Here is a 20,163-nt window from a genome sequence, read left to right as displayed (position 1 = left end):
CTTTTGAGATTGTGATGTTGTCCATTACTGGACATAACGGAAACACAGGATACACAGGAAATACCAAAGGGGAACACAATCTAATACAACACCACCACCTGCACCACCACATCCTTCTATAAACATTATTACGATATTATATGTTTTGCACGATTGATGTGTTAAACTGCTTAATGCATTGCATGTGTTTTTATATAATTCCCCCCAAACCCCCTTCAAGTCCAGTCTGACCACTGAAGAAAACTTTTTAATAAATCATTTGTCGATTGACTTTTTTTTTTTACGGTTTAGCGTCAGTTGCGATGGATGACGTATTATTTGTGGGACAGGTTAGAGAGCAGCAGCAGCAGGAGGAGACACTCAGTGGAGTCCTCTTCAACTACAGTGTCAGTCCATAAAACAAGGTAATGTCCCTGTGCCTCCATGGAAAAATGATCCCTCACGATAAGTTGAACAGGCTCAGACAGCAGGGGTTCACCGCTGGTTAGCAGCGACACGTTAGCAACAAGCTAAACATTAAGCGAGGTAGATGGTGGTGGAATGCTAACGTAGCTTCGTGTTTAGTGTTAGTGTTTGTGTTGAGGGTTGTCACGGCGCTGGATTCCCACTAACTTATGTTTGGATGATGACTGGGTTTGACCAAAAGTCCAGAAAACACGACACCCGGTTTAGTTATCCCGGGATAGCAGCGGCAGCTAATGTTAGCTAAGGTTAGCCAGAGGTTTTAATGAAAGAGTGGCATCAGAGTTAGCTTGTTAACTATATATTAAATGTTTGACTCTCGTTGGTTACATGTCAGTGGTGTTGTGCACTTGTTTACACACCGTACTACCAGTGCAGTTCTGCATCGTATGACTTGAATATACCTGCTTATTATTATTATTATTATTATTATTAATAAATTAGCATTAGCTTAAATGCTATTCACCACACGACATTGCCAGTGTGAAGTTACCCAGTGTTGGGCAGTGTCTGTTCTGATCTGAACCTGACTTCACATGGCCGGTTCGTGCAGGTGGAGCATGTCTGCAGCAGCTCTACGTCTGATCCGCTGCCGGAGACTGAGCACCGCGGGGCCCGGGGTCAAGAGAGCGCTGCAGTGGACAGATCTGAGTGAGTCAACAGAGCTGAATTAGTATTGAATTCAACTCTCAATATCGACAGCAGCTCTCCCGTAGATCTGATTACTACGAATGCATTGCGTCCGTCTGCTTGCTTTAATGTGACCCGCTTGGCTGATTGAGATTTCTCCCTGTTTCAAATGCAGGGAAGGTTGCTAAAGTAACTGGAGCGGTGGTCTTAGGGTAAGGTGCTTTCAATTCTCAATCTGATGTGTGCAGTTTGCGTCAAAGCTCATAAATGTGCTTCCTCTTCTCCGTTACCTCCCTACAGGGGCTGTCTTTTTATTACGTACGAGGTTGTAGCCTTGGACAAGGCCGTGACCATCGACACGAGTGCAATTTATAAAGAGAAGTACAAGTCCTACATTTATCTGAGAGCCTCGCCCTCAGATGAGAAGGACAATCTCACTGCAGGTAATGTATATCATTCATTCAGTCACTTTAAAACACCTTGTGAAACTTACAAGAATAGGACCATGTTGAGATGTTTATTTAGTTTTGATTTATTGGTTTTGGACATTGTCCTCCCTTGCCCAGATGTTTGACATCTGGTTAAATATGCTGAGTGGCTTCATGTTTTGTATGAGCACACAGCCGTGCCAAGTCTGTCATGTCCAGGTGTCCAGTGACATCTGCGATCATTACTTCCCGACTTTCCTTCCTCCTGCTCTCTTCTATCTTTCCTGTTTTTGGGGTCAATCTGTTGACTGATCTCCCTTCCACAAGTCAAGGTTCACTTACGTAATGGGACAATCACCAACCAACCTATACTATGATACCAAATAACAACCATTGCTATTTTAATCATTTGTTATCTAGGCGTCATAAATGTAACACTGATTTTGTAAAAAGTTGTGGTTCTTATTTTTTTCCCATTTTGTGTGTGTGTGTGTGTGTGTGTGTGTGTGTGTGTGTGTGTGTGTGTGTGTGTGTGTGTGTGTGTGTGTGTGTGTGTGTGTGTGTGTGTGTGTGTGTGTGTGTGTGTGTGTGTGTGTGTGTGTTTCAGGGCTTACAAACAAAGCCAGGCGGGAGCTTCACAAAGCAGCACGGCGGTTTCTGGAAATGTCTTCGAGACTTTTCCTGCGTTCCCTAGATGGTAAGAGACCAAAAGTGGACTTCGTACCACTTCACCTGATAATCTGAAAGTCCACCGTGTGAAATCATGATCCTTACCCCTGATTTAAAAAGCAGAAGTCTTTACTCTCAGAAAACTACAGTTACTCTGCCACGTTCATGTGGAGTGAAGGAGAAGAACAAAGGAAACACCTGCCTTGCACATGCACATCCTGTTTTTCAATGTCCCATAGTTTGAACACAAGTGTATATTGTGCAACCGATTTATTTTGTGCCACTTATAGTAACTCAATAATTAGCACTTCCTCCCAAAATAATATCCCAATGAGATCTCTAATAAATTCACTTTTGATGTTTTAAAATGAACAGCTGCCAAACTGATGACTCAAGGTCTGTAACTTCCTAGCTGAAGGTGGTATTGTAGATCCTGATAGTAAATCATTGTAGACAGAGCTTGAGAGTGCGTAGAAATGTTTGTGCATACGTTTCCTCCGTGTTGTCTAAATGTTCTACGAGTTTGTTCTTTGTCTGTGTGTTTTAGAGCACTTTAGCCATGTAGATGCAGACCCACATGAGGTGGCCTTATGGGTCCTGCTGAAGAGGACACAGTCGGCCACTATAGCCGTCAGACAACAGGCTGTACAGGAGCTTGCGGATAATCACAACTGGCATGGTAAAATATGTAAAGATTGCATCATATCATGTTAATGCAACAAGTGAAATAAGAAGGGATTAGCTCACACCTATTAATATTGCAGACTACCAGTATCGTACAGCAGCCCAGGTTATAGACCAGCGAACAGCAGTGGGCCTGGCCCGGACTCCTCAGGTAGACCTGAGATTCTTCCTGCCCCCACCTGCGCTACCTGACCTGGAAGATGTATGTGTCTTAGTTCCACTATATGCCTACATATCCTTTGCCTCAGCTTTAGCTCACACATCTGTGCTAACATCTTCACAGGGTTTGTCAGCAGAGGATGGACTGAGGCAGCTGCTGGCGTCTCTGCCTCTATCTGAGGTGGACAAATGTGTTCAGTACTTCACTTCACTGGCCCTCAGAGAGAGCACTCAGTCCATGGCAGCGCAGCGGGTAATCCTGACTGATGGATGCATACATGAACTCATGACTTCCTACAACTATTAACAGCAGGACAACAGTGAGCCTGTATATGCTCAAATCTATCACAAACACCTGTGCTCTCCCGTGTCGCAGGGTGGTCTTTGGTGTTTTGGTGGCAACGGGCTCCCCTACGCCCAGAGCCTCACCTCCGTCCCCTCAGAGAAGGTGGAATCCTTCTGTCTACAAGCCCTGGTGCAGCATTCAAAGGTAACATTGTGCATCTTTAAAAACTGACCATAATCATCATAGAACAACATTCTACAATCAATTTGGTTGTTCTGCACTCACGACTTTAAAGTTCTTCAAGTAAAAGCTTATTCCAACACAGAACACTCTTTGTTTTAGTTCAGTTAATTCATGACTGGAGGGTCTCTTGTCTGCTGTATTTAAAATGACGATCACACTGGACACAATGTTCTTTAAATGTCATGACCTCATTATCATCAGCTTATGTTGACCATAGTTGAACAGCCAGCTCAGTGAGTCAGAATAACTCGTGTTGAGAATGTGATTGATAGTTAAAGTACAAATATAATGGTTTTCAGTTCTTTCCCTTTCCTTTAGTAACATATTTTGTGTGTGTAAAAGATCTGATAAGTAACAAAAGGCAAAGGGAGTCCTCTGTTCCTAAAGTGAATCACACACCTCTTTTTCCATTCCTTCTTTCCCCAGACAGAAACAGGAGAAGTGAATAACTGTTCCGAACTTACGGAAAAATGTGTTTCTTGTTCACAGGTCCAGAGCCACTGTGACCACATAGTTGCCAACGGGGGCTTGCAGCTCCTCCAGAGGGTTTATCAGCTCCGTAGAGACTCCCTGAAGATTCAGAGGAACATTGTTCGAATCATTGGAAACTTGGCGCTCAATGAGAGCGTTCACCAGGCCATAGCCCAGTCTGGTGAGTCTGTAAATTATCTGATTATTTATTTGTTGTGTATATTTGTGTCTCTAATTTTTTATTTTAAAACTCTCTGTCCAAATTGTAACAGCTTTTTTTACCCACCCTCAGGCTGGGTGTCTGTCCTGGCTGAGATGATGCACTCTCCTCACGTCATGCAGGCGTCTCATGCAGCTCGTGCTCTGGCCAACCTAGATAGGGAGACTGTAAAAGAGAAATACCAAGATGGCGTCTACATCCTCCATCCACAAACACGTGGCAAGTAGGAAAACAATTATTATTATGTCTCATACTTTTTTATAATTTGATTCATTTTATTTGACCTTTAAACCAACATTTGTGTTTGGCAATGTTTTCATTTACAGCGAGCCAATCAAAGCAGACGTGCTGTTCATCCATGGGATTCTAGGGGCAGCTTTCAAGACGTGGAGGCAGAAGGACCGCAGCATGTCGGAGGAGGAGAAGGAGGCAGGAAGCTGGGACGAATACACTGAGTGCTGGCCAAAGGTAAGAAAATCCCCTGAATTCCTCTAAGTATAATAGAAGAGTTCTCAGTTGTTGTCCCATGTGCGGTTTCATTTGGATTAATCTTGGGGAAACGAATCATCTCACTGTTCTTCTGTGTCGGTGTCTTCTCTTGTTGACAGGCATGGTTGGCTGCTGACTGTCCAAATCTGAGAGTCCTGTCAGTGGAATATGACAGTAACCTCAGTGACTGGCTGGCCAAGTGTCCCGCTGAGAATCAGAGGTGAAGAATCCATAGTTTCTTTAAATTCCCACAAGTATTAAAATGTTGTAAAACATTTGTTTTATTTCATTAAGAATTGTAGCTTGTTTTAATTTAAATGATTTTGGATGTGCAAAATTCCAAATATGCATTATACACAATTCCAACAAGAACCTATCTGAACAAACTATTTATTCATTCCTCTCTCTCATCTCTTTAGGAAGTCTTTGGCCTACAGAAGTAAAGAGCTGCTAAAGAAGTTAAAGCTGGCAGGGGTTGGAGAGAGGCCTGTGGTCTGGGTAGCCCACAGTATGGGAGGTATTTTAACAGACTTTCCCTTCCACAAGTTTATCAGATTTCCATTCACATCTCCCGAACACCACATTAGAAAGAAGTGGTTTGATCTTATTTCACACCAACACCTACAAATGATTGTATATGTCTGATTTTAAGGTTTTCTCTTGGTCCATATCCTCTTGTGTTTTATTTTTCCGTCAGGATTACTTGTGAAGAAAATGCTGCTGGATGCCTCAGAGGACCCTGAGATGCATGGGCTGTTAAAAAACACCAAGGGCGTTATGTTCTACAGTGTTCCTCACCATGGCACTTTCATGGCTGAGTACTCCGTCAATGTCAGATATCTCCTCTTTCCCTCCGTAGAAGTTAGAGAACTTTGCAAAGGTGAGTTCATTCTGACCTCCAAGACTATTTGTGTTTCACAGAAAATCTTCAACGTCTGTACTGAGTTGTTGTCCATGTGTGTGAAGACTCACCAGCTCTGCGGAACCTGAACGAGAACTTCTTGAACATGGCCAAGGAGAAGGAATTCAACGTGCTGAGCTTTGCAGAGACGCTGCCAACAAACATTGGTCCCATGATCAAGATACTGGTGGTGCCATCACAGTCAGCAAGTATGTAACAATAATTCACAAGGGGAAATGTGAAAGTCTGTCTGTGATGAATGGTTAATATATAGAAGAATGAGCAAAACGAGCATGGGTCCTGGTAGCTGTCATTTTGTTCCTGTAGCTCTTACCTTGACGCTGTTCTGATTTGGTTCCAGATCTTGGCATCGGGGAGCTCATCGAGGTCGATGTAGATCATCTCAATATCTGCAAGCCAGAGAAGAAGGACTCATTCCTGTACAAACGCAGCCTCCAGTTTATCCAGGAAGCACTGCAGAGCTGCCTCAGCCACTGACTGAATCAGTGTGTGAACACTGATACTACCTACTGTATACTTGAAATGGGGACAGCACTCACACTCACCAACACCCCAAACCAAATGGAAACATAACTGCCTCTCCTCATTGTTGCACACTTATACACTGACTACTTTGATCTTGGTATAATTAGAAAAATGAAAACTATTTTACACATTGATAGCTATGAAGAGTTGTCAGTTGTGATGATAGTTTATTGTTTATCTGTCTCAAAAATAATAAGTCAGATGAATTCTAAAGATCCGTTTGAATTTTTAAAAGCAATTTAAAATGTTAAATAAGTTCAGATAATACATTTTTTTGTTTTAATCTAAACCTTAGCAGTTAAACTTAACTTTAGACTGACGTGTCGTTGCCACTAATGCTCGTCTCATTTTTGACTGAGGCAATGGTTTAAGATTTTATTTTTATATTTATATTTTATCATAACAGCAGTGTGTGAGTCATATTTTGTGCCAAAACATATTCCTCAGTGAGCCTTACTCCAAATTGACCTGTGTGCATATTAGTTCAGGATGTTTTGTTTATTTTCATGGGACTAATCAAACAATTGTTTTTTAATCTCCATGTGTTTGTAGTCAGTAGCAATACAGAATGAATAAATGCATCGAGTTGGAGGCTTTTTGGAGTCCTTTACACACTGTGTCGCACTGCTTCATTTTCTTCTCAAAGCTGCTTTACACAGCGTTAATCAATATATTTATTTAACAATGTTTCTATGGCAAATATCAACACAGCCTTTTTTTAATGGTGTTACAAGCTCAAAATCATATCACAACACATTTTTACTAAAAATAGTGATATATATGCCTTTATTCTCTCTGTGTGTTTGTTTATTGTGGGAGATGTTGCAAATTATTGACCAGTACGGCTTTATGGTAATAATATATACATCAGTGTGGTGCTGTACCTTTATTGGTCATACTTGATTCACTGGTTTAGTCCAAAAGTACCGATAGGTTACATAATCTATTTAGATTCACAATAAATGTTCAATAGGTTTACAACATTGTGTAACCTGACGAAATAAAGATGTAAAATTACAAATGCAGGGATTTTGTCCAAATTAGAGACAAACAATGATTCTCTCCAAACAGCCTGCATTCGTGTACATGTGCATATACGACATGAGCACATTATTGCACCACCAGCAGCCTGGACTGTGACACAGAGCAGGTTGGGTCCATGGATCCGAGTCGTTGACATTAAATTCTGACTCAACCTGCAGCCTCAGACCTCCACAGAAGTCAGGAGTCATCAGAGCTGATTCGGTTGTTGTAGTTTTGCTGCTGCCACGTGGTTGGTCGATTTGACAATTGCATGAACAAGCAGGTGAGCTGGTGTTCCTAATAGTGATGGCGAGATGAAGCTTCATGAAGCATTGAAGCTTTCCATCCAGTTGGTTCACTCATGGGCCGAAGCTTCATGGTGCTTCATTTGCTCTACATTGCCATCAGGTGGACAATAAATGTAAAACAGGCAGAGTGAACATAATGACACCATGGCTTTGGTGTGTGTGAGACGCTTTGAATTGAATAAATGAATGAATGATGTTTGTGATGCCAATCCATAAATTATGAACTTATCAATATGGTGTCTGTCTTTATGATACAATGGCGGGGGTCAAAAGGGAGGCTCTGAACGTCACCACATACGTCATCAACACGAGCCGATCATTGTTGGTCTTCAGCCCACAATGATTTGAGAACTCAAGTTAGCAGCAGCTAACAAGCAGCTAACGAAGCTACTGAAAGACCAACTCTCGTCTGTGTTTGACTTCTTCGCTTGAAAGTAGCCGGGTATGTTCATATTCATTAATGTCTCGTTCTATTCTGTATGGTACACTTGCTCTACCGTTAGCGCTTAATAAGCTAATAATGCTAAACCTCAAACCTACCAGTTGTTATTGACACAGTAGCAATGTTAGCATGTTAGGAAAATAGCCTCATTTAAAATGGCCCAGTACAAAACATTTCCGATCTTTACTTTTTGTTGCTCAACGTTTATTTAGTCTTCTTTACTTTGTATGTTTGGCTGTTGCTACTTAAGCTACTCGTGTTTACATGGAAGTCACTTCCCTGTGTTTCATTTTTAGCTTCTGGATTTCCCTGCACCTGCAAACATGGTCAACGTACACAAAGGTGTCCTCGTTGAATGGTAAGAGAATCTGTCAATCTGCCCTGAAATGTTAGCACCCTGCTCGTGTTTTGTGCAAAGATAAAACTCATGATAAAACATTTCACTTCACTCTGCATGCACAGACTTGTATAGTAACATTTGCCTCTCTTCTCTCGTGTTTCAGTGATCCTGCCATGAAACAGTTCCTCCTCTACCTGGATGAAAAGATGGCTTTGGGGAAGAAGTTCATCCTGAAAGACCTGGACGACACACACGTGTTTATCCTGGCAGAGGTGGTTCAGATCCTTCAGGAAAGAGTCGGAGAGCTCATGGACCAGAATTCATTCCCCGTCACGCAGAAATAACATAACTGTCTGATCTTGGACTCTTGGCTGTTTCATCCTGGATTAAATAAGCCCTGCAATGTTTTAAATGCAGTCCCTTATTTTTGTAATATTAGTTACAATGTGAGAAACTGAGTAAATGTGGATTTGCTTCTTGGTTGCACACTGGCTTACATTGTAGTGTCTTAGTTTGTCCAATATATGACTACTTTTTGTGTCTTGAATTTTGATTAAAAATTGCTGAAATGCAGCACCATATTTCTACATCGTTTTTCCAGTGGGTTGGTCGCCAACGGTGACATTTTACTTTTTTTAAACATACATACATTTTGTGCTTAATATTTAATTTAAGTTTGCCTAAGAGAAATGCCATTTTCCTAAAAGTTTAGCAATACAAAACAATGATAGTTTAGTAGAGGGAATTCACAAATGACACAGCACCAGAAAGTAGCAGCACAAGGAGAAATATAGTAAGAATAAAAATACACAATAAAGTTGATAATAATAATACAGTATATAAGTCTGTTTTTCAAAAAAGTTGTGTTGTGTTATTGTGAAATTTGTGCAAATTACATTCTTGATGTGAAATGATGACCAACGACACAGTAGCTTTCATACGCGTTGATGTAAAAGATTAAAGCATTTATAACATTCAAAGCTGCAAATCAGCAGCATTAGAGTTCAAGATAAATAAACAGCATTAAATACTATCTTTACAAATTCAACTCTTTAAAAGTGGAGGATTCATACAGCTGTTTAAACTCCGGCTCTGGCACCAGAAGAAGCTGTTAACACACAAAACGACACCAGCAACGCAGTTTACAGATCAGTTTATAGACTCGTGAGTCTAAAATGACTGTAAAAAACCAAGACTTGTAGATTAACGTCCCTGTTTCTGAAGTACTGCAGGTCGACTAACTGATTATTATCTCATTACAAACTGAAATTAAGTTACTTCACCCTGAAAAGTTGAGCTGGAGCTACTTCTGCCGTAGTGTGGGCTGCAACATTAGCCACAAGATGGCGCTGTGTGCTGCCTGATGCTCCTGTGAGTGGAGCCACAACATCTGCAACCTCTCTGTAATTTATGAGACAGTAACATCTATTTAAATCACGGTCAGATTCATGTTATCGCTCGGTGGCATCCGTCCAGATAAGAGGAACATGAGGGGAGACCGAGATCAGCGGCCCAGACGGTCAAAGTTAATTTATTGGGCCAAATATTCCAATCATTAAAGAGATTTAATAAGCTGAGGCTTAATTCAAAGTGCTCATAGGCTTCTAAAGAGTCCGTTCTCTACGTAACCTGACATGAAGATCACCAGGTTGTCTGTGACTCAACTATTTCTTCGTTAAACTTGTTCATAAGCAAACTAGCAGATCGATTAGTTAGTTTCAGGGATAAACAGACAAAGAATGCAGTGCACACCAGATCGTATAATTTTCTTCAGTTTGGCAGCAAAGACATTTTCACTGCCCTCTTTTCCCCATCAGCCTCCTACTCCGCACTGTCACTTTTGCTGCTGCTGCTCAGCCATTGGCTCGTCGGTTGGTTGGCGGCGTCCTCTTGGAAAATGTAGTGGTTGTAGTGAGCTCCAGGACCATTGCACCACCTCCACTTGACAAAAGAGAAGCTGGAGCCAGAGAATTGTTTTTCTTTGACACATGAGAAAAATAATCTGTTAATCAACAAGTCCACTGGCTGGACTTGTTGAAAATCAATACACAGGTGTATCATGACCAGACAAACAAAAAGTCTAGAGGTGCACTTTGAGAAAAGCAACAGGAAGCCCGCCATTTTGCATTTAGTGGCCATTTTTCACATTTTACTTTGACGAACTTGTCCCAGGGCTTTCATCAGATCAACTTCAATTGAGATGAGTGTCATCTAATAAAAACTACCTCAAAGATCGATTTTTCGTCACACGGTGTGACCGTGGCGCGGCGTCAAGGTTTGATTACACGCCATCAAAACACAAGGTTCTGTATCTCGGACATACATGGACCATGAATCCTTTGATGCTGAGCCGTCAACAAACAACTCCACTCCTGCATTATCAAAGGATCAAAGGATTCAACAAATTAAGCCCTCAAATTCTCACCAAAGCATGTGCTCGGGCCAATTATTATTAAATATTTTATTTTTATTAATTATAATATTTTATTTTCCAGGCAAATTATTTGGCTTTTTGAGGGCTTTAATTATTTAATTATTTATATATTTATTTTTAGTATTATTATTGGTAGATAGGGGCACAGAGACACCATATCAATTAACACTGTATCCACCATCACATGAATTCAGGTCATGTGTAATTCTTTATTTGAATATAATAAGATAAAACAAGATAACAAAAGATAACATCACCGATGTCCACTTCAGGGTCTGGGACCTCGGGTTCCCAAGGTCCCAGACCCTTGGGTTCACCTCAAGAGGCAGTGGTGGTTGCAGTCGTACATCTCGGTAAATGCAGCCTTGAGGTGCTGAATTATTTTGGCCTGTTCTCGGAAAATGAAATTCCTATGAGCCACTTCATCCTCTTAAGTCGCCACCATATTCCTCAAGTATATAGTCTCCATTATCTGTGGATAGTATACTTTTTCTTCCTTTTCTTCTTCTTCTTCTCACTCCTGGCAAAATGACGAGGTCTGGTTTGACATTGTGTTCTTACTCCGTCCTCAGCCGTCAGGTTACTCCTCTTCTTCACGTTCTCTGGCAGCAGCTTTCGGACTCTCTCCATGGTGTTTTCAGAGCCAAACTCCTTCTCCTTCAGGACTTGAGCAGCTTCAGCCGCTCTTCCTTTCCCTCACAGCTCCTCATGGCAATGTTAGCCTCCTCGTAGGTCGTCCGGCACCTATGCAGCCGGTCGGGGCCGTATTCCTGCAAATCCGACCTGGCATAGCTGATCCAAACCTGAGTGAGGAAAAGACGAGGCGGCCGATAAGAGACGATCACAGAGCGAAATGAAAAGTGATAAATCTGCCTGTTGGGGTCCATCAGAAGTTATTTCTAGTTTCTTCAGTTAGGCAGCAAAGACATTTCATGTACCTAAAAGAATGAACACCCATCCAATTTCAATTAAAGGTTTTTTTTGTTTTTAAATTTGAATTGCAGACATGTTCAGACTTTATAAGGACCCCGCTCTGAATTATCTGGATATTGTTTCTGGAAGTCATTGCTTTTTTTAAAAATTGTGTAAAACTTTGAGCATCATAAACCAAATTCCAGTCACCTTCATTGTTACCGCAGAATCTCTAAAACATCTGCCACTTTAAGACACATGTTGTGGAGGTTTAAACAAATTCATTCAAATGTGTTTGGCTTCACTGCTCTTGCCCTTCGTCTTGTTTCCATCAGCCTCCTCCTCCTCACTGTCACTCTCACTGCTGCTCACCCATTGGCTCGGGTTGGTTGGCGGTGTCCTCTGGGAAGATGTAGTGGTTGTACTCCTCCCAACCTGCATCCGACTGGTGGGAAACCAGGGAGAGGTAATGATCAAAACCTGTGACTGGCTGCAAGTCATCGTCCCTTTCAACTTTTAATCTGTGGCTTGTTCAACTCATATTTCAATTTGTGTATAAAATGTAAAATCAGAAATTATTTAGCATTTAGTTTAAAATAATATTTATATAATTTTAAACCACCTGACACTTAGGCGAATTTCGAAGTAAATAAAATACACTTTACATAAATTAAACAATCAAACATACATGTTGGACATGAAGAAAATAATACATATATAGACTCACGTACCTGCAGTTGTGGAAACAACAGTGTCTGTCATGAAGAAGCTGCGTGCTCATCGCCTGGACAACATGCAGAGTGTTACTTAGCTTCCCGCTAACAAACCCAATGTTCACCAAGCATGCTAATAGCTAACAGTACACGGGCAACACCTCTCCATCACATGCAGGTTTACACAAATGCAATAATTGGCAACACAACAAACTAACATGAAATCATTAAAACAACATTATATAAGTTGTACACTAACTTTTGATGTTATTTACAACCGGAAACTAACAAAAGTCAGAAGAGCGAGTAAAGTGCGTACCTTCCCCAGGGGAGTCCAGGGCAAAGAGGAAGCCCCACCCGTGGAAGCGCGGGTAATGTCGTTGTCAAAGTAAAACGCCCGCTCCACTTCCGCCAGACATTGTTTGCGGTGTCCGTTAATCCCATTTAAAAAGAAAAACTTTGCCTGTGCTTGACTTCATTTGTGTTGCAGTCTCTGTTTGTGATCCTGTGTTCCACTGATTACAGAGTTATCGGTTGCACTGAACTTACCTGTCTTTACGATGAATTTTGTGTAATGTATGATATATCTGTTCAAAGGTGTGCGTTATTTATTTTTGGTCTGTTTTGACAATTTGAAATAAACTGGATTCCAAGGACAACGGGTTTGAGGTAAAGTTTTTCATATTTCACTCTTCAAATGACAGTTTCGCTGCTTTCACCTCGAAAATTATTATTTTTAGATTTCGTGTTAATTTATCATCATTTGACACTTCAACTTCTTTCAGGTTATATTTTTTTTATCTATTTCAACTTCTGTCAGTATTTCTTTTCAACCACTTCACCTATTACTTCAGTGTTTCAAATGTTTCAACTACCAAATTTGAGCCAACGTAAGTGTTCTTCTAAAAAATGTATTAATTAGTAATTTCTAGTTTTCTTTGATTCGTGTGTTCTCTGGTCGTGTTTGGATTTGTCCGCTTCATGTCTTGAATCTCTCTCTGTGCAGTCGTCCCAGTGGCAGCGTGGCGTGGCTGCTGAGTCCCATGAGAACCGTGTGCACCTTGGTGTGGAGGAGCTACAGGCTGCACTGTGTGGGGCTCATCCGCTTTGTCTCACAGGAATTCTTATATGTAACACAATTTATCCTCCAGGGCTGCAAGCACAACAATAATTAATGGTGTATTTTTTTTCTTTATTTTAACATAGTCGTTTTACCAAATACTGATGAGTTCATGCACATGTTCAAAGGAACTCCTGGTGAACCTGCACTTCTGACCTACAAGAGAATAAAATGCAGTCAGATGGATGATGCTTCAAAGATCTACTTCTAAGGATTATTTAAAATCTTTCAATCTGGTCTATAAATATAAATATATGAAAAATGCTGATCACAGGGTCCTGAGCTTTCAGTTGATGTTTTCTTATCACTTGTTTTGTTTGGTCACAAAGCAGAAGATTTAAGCAGCTTGTATCATCAAATCAGACCTAAACAGTTTGGTTGTTACAATTATTGATGTTCTGTTGATCATCTAATCCATTAATGAAATCCTGTCAGCTTCAAAACATACAGTCATGACAGAAAACACTGCACTGTTACCTAGATTACATTACGCTACACTGCTGTTATGTGCTTCTTTACTGTTACTCTGGAAGGTTGTGAATCTTTACCCTCAGTGTGTATCTGGAAAAACACATAAACACAAACACACACGTACTCATGAGTTGAGGGATTGTTGCAGCAGCAGCCGCAGCTCCGTGTTCTCCTGCTCCAGACTCTCTTTCTCAGTGTCAAGCTCAGAAATCTCCGTGAGGACCACCCTGGATGGACGAGGGAAAAAAAAAAAAAATTCTTTGCACTGATGGAGGTTTTTCTTCTGTGTGTGTGTGTGTGTTACTCACAGGTGCTGCTGTAGCGACTCCTCCGCCGCCTCCCAGAGTCTGACTTTGTCCTCAGTGATGATGTTGCTCAAACTTTCCCAGTAAACTCTGTCCGCTGAACTGTCCCTGGGTTCTGTTTGCAGACCACTGGACTGTGATTGGTCTGAGTTCTCCCTTAGAACACACAGGGAATCGTCACATATTAATAAAGAAGGACCTTAACTATGAATCACACACACAGTCTGGATAACAACCATAGTGTTGCCTCTATTTGCTTTGAGTAATCAAATGCTCATAAGGAAGTGGTGTGTGTGTGTCCTACCTGGACCCCTTGTGCTGCTGGAGGAAACCTTTAAGAGCAGTCAGGACTTGGTTAGGATGGATGATTAGCGCCTCCTCCTGGTCACTGGATTCACTCAGCTCACCACTAACATCCTGCAGGCACGAAGGACACAAATAGTAACTGTCATAATGATTTTGTTCAGACTCAAGGCCATAGTTTGAACAAGCAGACATCCTCAATGGAATCGATCCGCTGCACTGCTCACCTCGCTCTGCTCTTGTCGGTACTTTAAGAGGAAATGAGCCAACTTGGGAAAATCCTCATCAGCGAGGCCCAAGGCCTGAAAGAAAGAAACAACATGTCAGGTTGTTCAGGATTTCACCCCTCGTGTTGTTTAACAACACAGCTGCTGACTGGTGGTCCAGGGGACGTGCTGATGGTGAGTTCATGTGGGGGATCAGCAGAAAGATAACTGGACATGAACTCACATAGAGGAAGGAGCCCAGCTTCATAGCCGTCTGTACGTCCTCCTCCAGGGGAGTCAGCAGCATCAGGATATTCTCCTGAATCAGACCCTGGCACAGAAGGAAGAGAAACTTGTGGTTGAAATGTTGTACTTTCATATTATTGCTTTTTTTTAATGCTGCTGTCAAGAGTAAGATTGGAAGATTAAAACCACTCACTCTTTTTTTTTTAACTTTACACATGAAGCTATAGAGACAGGAGAAAAATACTTAAGTCCCTTACTACATTATAGGTAATGTACTGTCAGCATGAGGTTACTAAGCAACCAGAGGAGACTCCAGAGTAGTGAACAGGAAGATATGAATAGTTCTGATCTCATTTAACTGACAGCAAGGACAGAAAGTAGATGAGCTGATTTTCCAAAATGTCCAACTATTTGTATAATATAATGTTTGCATACAACAGACAAATCCTCTCCTGTTATCGCTCACCGTTGCATCACACAGCAGCTGGCTCACTCTCGCCAGCATCTCCTCTTCTAACCCTGCATCGCTCCCTTCCTTGTCCACGACCGTGCTCTCAGCCTCCGAGCTCGCCCTGTCCGACATGTCCTTCGCCCCCTGGCTGCACTCTAAGTCCTGCTCAGTTTGAGACAGCTGGGTGTGCGGGTCTGTGTTGGTTTGTTTCTCAGGCCGGATGGGCCCAGAGAGCTCTCTGAAGGGCATCACAGGTCGATCCCAGGCTAGGCCCAGATGCTTCTCACAGATCTCCGAGTCGGTGGCCAAAGCCTTCTCCACGAGTAGCGCCATCTCTGCTTCAACCATGCGCCACATCTCCTTAAACCTCCCGGCATCAGCGACTGCAAAGTGTCTGTGTGAGAGGTGGAGGTGGAGAGAAAAGTGAAAAAGATTCAGGTAAAAGAGAAGCAAGCGATCGTACAACATGTCGACATTCCAGGATAATTCAGACTCACTTGATTTTCTTCTGTACTCGTTCGTGCTGCTCGAGGATGCGTTTGTAGTCTTTTTTCAAATGATGGCTCGTGTCGCGTAAGTACTTCGCCTGATTCGAGAACTTGGTGACGAGTTTTTTTATCTCCACCTGCAGACTGAAACACAAAGCCATCGCAAGAAACACAGAGGGAATCGAATCTTGATTTTTAACTGTTACCTCCGCCAAGGAGATTCTGTTTTTCACCCCTGTTTGTTTGTTTGTTTTTTGGATGTTTGTTGAAACTTGGTGGAAGGTTGAGAAATGGACCAAGAAAAAATCGATTAAAATTCCACCGTGGATCTGGACAAAGGGGCAGATCTACAATTTTTCTTTCCAACATTGCGAGATATGGCATGTTTTTAACATTTTAACATATCTATGAATGTGTAATTTGGTGCAGCTTGATGGGGACTGTTGGGCCTTGGCGGAGGTATGCGTTCGACTGAGTGCCATTCCAGTGTGTGCGTGTATTTGTGTGAGAACATCTGCTTTACCTGCTGATCCTTTCATACATCTGGCTCAGGTTGAAATTGTTTACTTCTACGTTATTCTTTTGCTTTATTTGTTGGAGATTCATGATCATGGTGGAGGCCTTCATCTTCTGATTATCTATATCCAGAGCCTGCAGAGCCATGAACGGGACGCGAGGGGAAATGGTGAAACATTTAAAAGTGCAATCACAGTCACTACTACTGCTGCATTTTCAATTTAAAGTAACATGTTTTTATCAAATACAGCTCACAGCACAAAAGCTTCATTTAAAAGCTTAAAGGTCCAGTGTGTAAGATTTAGGGTAAATGGATCTATTGGCAGAATTTGAATATAAAATAATCCTAGTGAGGTTTTCTCTAGTGTGTTTCATCTAAATCGTACAAATTGTTGTTTTCTTTACCCTAGAATGGGCCCTTTATATTCAAATACTTTATATTTACATCAGGAGTGGCTCCTCTCTACGGAGGCCACCATGTTTTTTACAGTAGCCCAGACTAGACAAACTAAACACATTTTGAGTTTTTATGACAACTGAAGGTTTCCACAGGTTCTCTTTAATGTTTGGAAGAGGAGGGTGAGGTGAGGGGTATTCAGCTGCAATATGATATCTCACCACTAGATGTCATTACATTTTCCACACTGAACCTTTGAGATACTTGGGTGCATCTTGATGTTTGTGCAAACCTGAAAATTAGCATCCTGCTCTATCTTGATGATGCTCTCCTTGTCCATATTCTCCAACATCAGACGGTGAATTTTGGCTTCATACTCCACCACTTTCTCCTTCCTCTGCTCCAACCTCTCAAGCTGAAACAGATTAGTTTCCATTAGCTACAAAATTGAGATATGTAAGATATAATATATGGTGTGTGTGTGTGTGTGTGTGTGTGTGTGTGTGTGTGTGTGTGTGTGTGTGTGTGTGTGTGTGTGTGTGTGTGTGTGTGTGTGTGTGTGTGTGTGTGTGTGTGTGTGTGTGTGTGTGTGTGTGTGTGTTATCCTGACCTCTTGGTCCCAGAGTTCCTGCATGTGTTCTTCCCACTCAGTCTTGTCTTTTGTGACTAAAACTTCAATTTCCTGCAGACAAAATCTCTGCCGACAACAACAACAAAAAAAACAGTTAGAAAATCTAGGTACATTTGCATGTTAGCTCTAAACACAAAGTAGAGCTAAAGCTGATGGGAATGATATTAGTTTTGCAGGTATTCGATCATGAAGGATAATTAAATATCTGTACTGATGATGGTGAGTTAAGGGATCCGAAAAGGGATAGCGATTCATCCTGAGGGGAACATGAGAGCCTGACAGATTTCATGACAATGCAGTCAATATCGCTGAGACATTTTTTACTCAAGACCACAGATGTCAGCGTTAGGGTGGTGCTAGAGGAGAATTTGATGGATCACTAGAGCCAGATCTGCTCCTGTACCTCAACCCCGGACATCTCCTCCCTGTATGCTCCGGTCAGGGTTTTGATCTGGTCCTCCATCCTCTCCTTCATCAGGTCCAGCTCCTCTGCCATTCTCCTCAAGTCCTTCACAAAGCGATCGTCTGAAACCTTAAGCTCCTGTTCAGGTGACATATGGAAAGTCATCAAGTTCAAAGAGGGCAAACCACACCAGAACTTATGACTCCTTCATATTTTTATGGACAGACAGACAGAGTTACCTTTTGCAGGTCATTTATGAGTTTATTCTTGTCTTCTAATACAAGAGTGCATATATTCTGCTGGCTGTTCAGAGCTTCCTGCAGCTCCTGTGGGATCACCTTCTCCTTCGTTGACGACAACTCTGCAAAAATCTCCTCAGCTTTATTCTGACTGGACCTCACATTATTTTCCAGCAACTCCAGCCTGAGCCAGGAAGAAAAAACACAGTGGCAAACAGGATGGGGGGGGGTTTAAACATCGTTGAGATATTGATTTAAAGGGGCAGTGTGTAGACTTTAGGGTGACCTCACCGTTCCCTTCAAAACATGAGAGAGAACCTGTGGTAGCCTTCAGTTATCATAAAAACTCAAAAGTTGTTTAGTTTGTCCAGTCTGGGCTACTGTAAACAAACATGGCAGCCTCCATAGAGAGGACCCACTCCAGATGTAAATATAAAGTATTTGAATATAAAGGGCCCATTCTAGGTTCAACTTCTGCCAATAGATCCCTTTCACCTGAATCTTACACACTGGACCTTTTAAGACATTCAACGTAAAATCTTCAGGAGAAATTACCTCATTTTGCGAGCTTCTTGCAGCTCCTTCCTTCGCTTTGACTCTCTGGCATCAGCAGCAGTTTGGATGTTGGTCACTGCTGCTGTTAAATCTCTCTGCATGCTGATCATCCTCTGAGTGCTCATCTACCAAACATAGAAGAGGACCGTTTCTATTTGAGCTTTGGCAAAGCTGATTTCATCTAAATGTGAGTGCAAGTCAGTAAAAAACTGTAGGTGCCTTTGTTGCTTTGTTAGAGGCAGCCTGTGCCTTTGATGCCACACTGTTTATAGGCAGCTGCCTTTGATGAAATCAGCCATATAAACAAGCATGTTTCACAATAAAAGTGGAGAAATACAGATCAATTATTCTTGTTGCACAGAACAGTAACACGCTGATAAACATTCATAAACTACGTATAAGTCTCAGGGAATAAGTCACAAACAGCGGTAGTTGCCCCCTAACAGCAGTGGCAACCGACAGCTGCCTCAAATCGCGGCAGCTGCCTTTACAAATCAGTGGCAGTTTCTGTTGTCACCCGAAGTGCCTCTACGAGCTGCCGCTGCCACGATTTGAGCTTGGGTCTTCATCAGCCTCAAGTGTGGAGGCCCTGAAGGTTCAAAATGTTTACTGGCTGTTTTTAAACATAGATAAAACTGAGCATGATGAAAAATAAATAGACAAAAACCGCAAGGGAATTCATTTGTATTCATTAATTCAACTGTTAAGTGCTCCTTTAAGTATTCTGTATCCAATATTTAGCTCTACTGACAAAAAAAAATCGCAGCTGCAACATGCACAGTATTGTAATCATACAAGATCACTCAGAAACATCAACTCCAAAAATCATGCAAAGGTTGAAAAACACATTATCTCCAACCAACCAACAAACGAAAAAGGAACAGGGGTGAAAACATAAGCTCCTTGGTGGAGGTAATGACGTGTAAGCAACAGCTCGTACACTGTTGAGTAGTTTTAATCAATACAATCTCAATTGATTTCATCATGGTCACACAGTAGAAGGTGCAATGTTAATAATACTTGCCTCTGAAATTGAGGAATTAATTGTTTTGGAGCTGGAAGCTACGTCCATCTTTTTTATACGGCCTCTGCACTGAACGCAGCAGTTTGTTTGTTTACGTGTTGCTATGGCTACACATGTAACTGAGTGACGAGTGCTGCCTTCAAATGCAGCTCGGAAATTCCACAGTCATTGCATTAAAAACTACTTGTCATGAGCAAAGACTTTAAAACTACGAAATATGTACTTTACAACAGCAGCTATCGTTTGGATGTTATGTTCTAAATCTCCGAATTCCATCTATTTATTTACTTTACTATGATAAAAACAAAGATAGTGAATGAGACACAGGGGAAAAAGATCTTAAAACTATATATTTAAACTATATGTCATTGTGATCAGTTTTAACACAATTTGAGTCATGCAAGCATGCAAAGTATACACTATAAAATACTATAATAATAATAATAAT

The 20,163-nt window shown here is 41.5% G+C and overlaps 3 protein-coding genes across 4 annotated transcripts; 2 read left to right on the top strand and 1 right to left on the bottom strand.

The window, feature by feature from the left end:
• Window positions 1-317: 317 nt before the first annotated feature.
• On the top strand, window positions 318-6,800 carry serac1 (serine active site containing 1). The gene is made up of 17 exons (XM_034580152.1): window positions 318-404; window positions 1,016-1,113; window positions 1,268-1,304; window positions 1,393-1,535; window positions 2,128-2,217; window positions 2,737-2,868; window positions 2,954-3,075; window positions 3,157-3,285; window positions 3,409-3,522; window positions 4,051-4,213; window positions 4,325-4,475; window positions 4,579-4,720; window positions 4,861-4,961; window positions 5,161-5,258; window positions 5,439-5,621; window positions 5,708-5,851; window positions 6,004-6,800. The coding sequence occupies exons 2-17, from the start codon at window positions 1,023-1,025 to the stop codon at window positions 6,138-6,140; spliced, it is 1,977 nt and encodes a 658-aa protein (XP_034436043.1). The 5' UTR covers window positions 318-404; window positions 1,016-1,022; the 3' UTR covers window positions 6,141-6,800.
• A 1,009-nt stretch (window positions 6,801-7,809) lies between these two features.
• gtf2h5 (general transcription factor IIH, polypeptide 5) lies at window positions 7,810-8,827 on the top strand. Of its 2 annotated transcripts, none has more exons than XM_034580329.1 (3): window positions 7,810-7,932; window positions 8,258-8,319; window positions 8,465-8,827. In XM_034580329.1, exons 2-3 carry the CDS (start codon window positions 8,285-8,287, stop codon window positions 8,643-8,645), a joined length of 216 nt encoding a protein of 71 aa, XP_034436220.1. In that variant the 5' UTR covers window positions 7,810-7,932; window positions 8,258-8,284; the 3' UTR covers window positions 8,646-8,827. The 2 variants fall into 2 exon arrangements, with proteins under 2 accessions (XP_034436220.1, XP_034436219.1); XM_034580328.1 differs by having other exon boundaries at window positions 7,817-7,961.
• A 4,709-nt stretch (window positions 8,828-13,536) lies between these two features.
• drc1 (dynein regulatory complex subunit 1 homolog (Chlamydomonas)) lies at window positions 13,537-19,933 on the bottom strand. The gene is made up of 14 exons (XM_034580326.1): window positions 19,716-19,933; window positions 18,692-18,816; window positions 18,137-18,320; window positions 17,898-18,035; window positions 17,474-17,560; window positions 17,156-17,278; window positions 16,474-16,601; window positions 15,960-16,094; window positions 15,478-15,856; window positions 15,010-15,096; window positions 14,787-14,861; window positions 14,561-14,673; window positions 14,260-14,412; window positions 13,537-14,178 (listed from the first exon to the last, which is right to left on the bottom strand). Exons 1-14 carry the CDS (start codon window positions 19,761-19,763, stop codon window positions 14,076-14,078), a joined length of 1,878 nt encoding a protein of 625 aa, XP_034436217.1. The 5' UTR covers window positions 19,764-19,933; the 3' UTR covers window positions 13,537-14,075.
• Between the last annotated feature and the right edge of the window lie 230 nt (window positions 19,934-20,163).

Source organism: Hippoglossus hippoglossus, chromosome 24 (assembly GCF_009819705.1).
Source record: "Hippoglossus hippoglossus isolate fHipHip1 chromosome 24, fHipHip1.pri, whole genome shotgun sequence".
NCBI classification, from domain to species: Eukaryota; Metazoa; Chordata; class Actinopteri; order Pleuronectiformes; family Pleuronectidae; genus Hippoglossus; species Hippoglossus hippoglossus.
The sequence above is the reverse complement of the archived record's forward strand: the minus strand, read 5'-3'. Positions and strand labels throughout refer to the sequence as shown.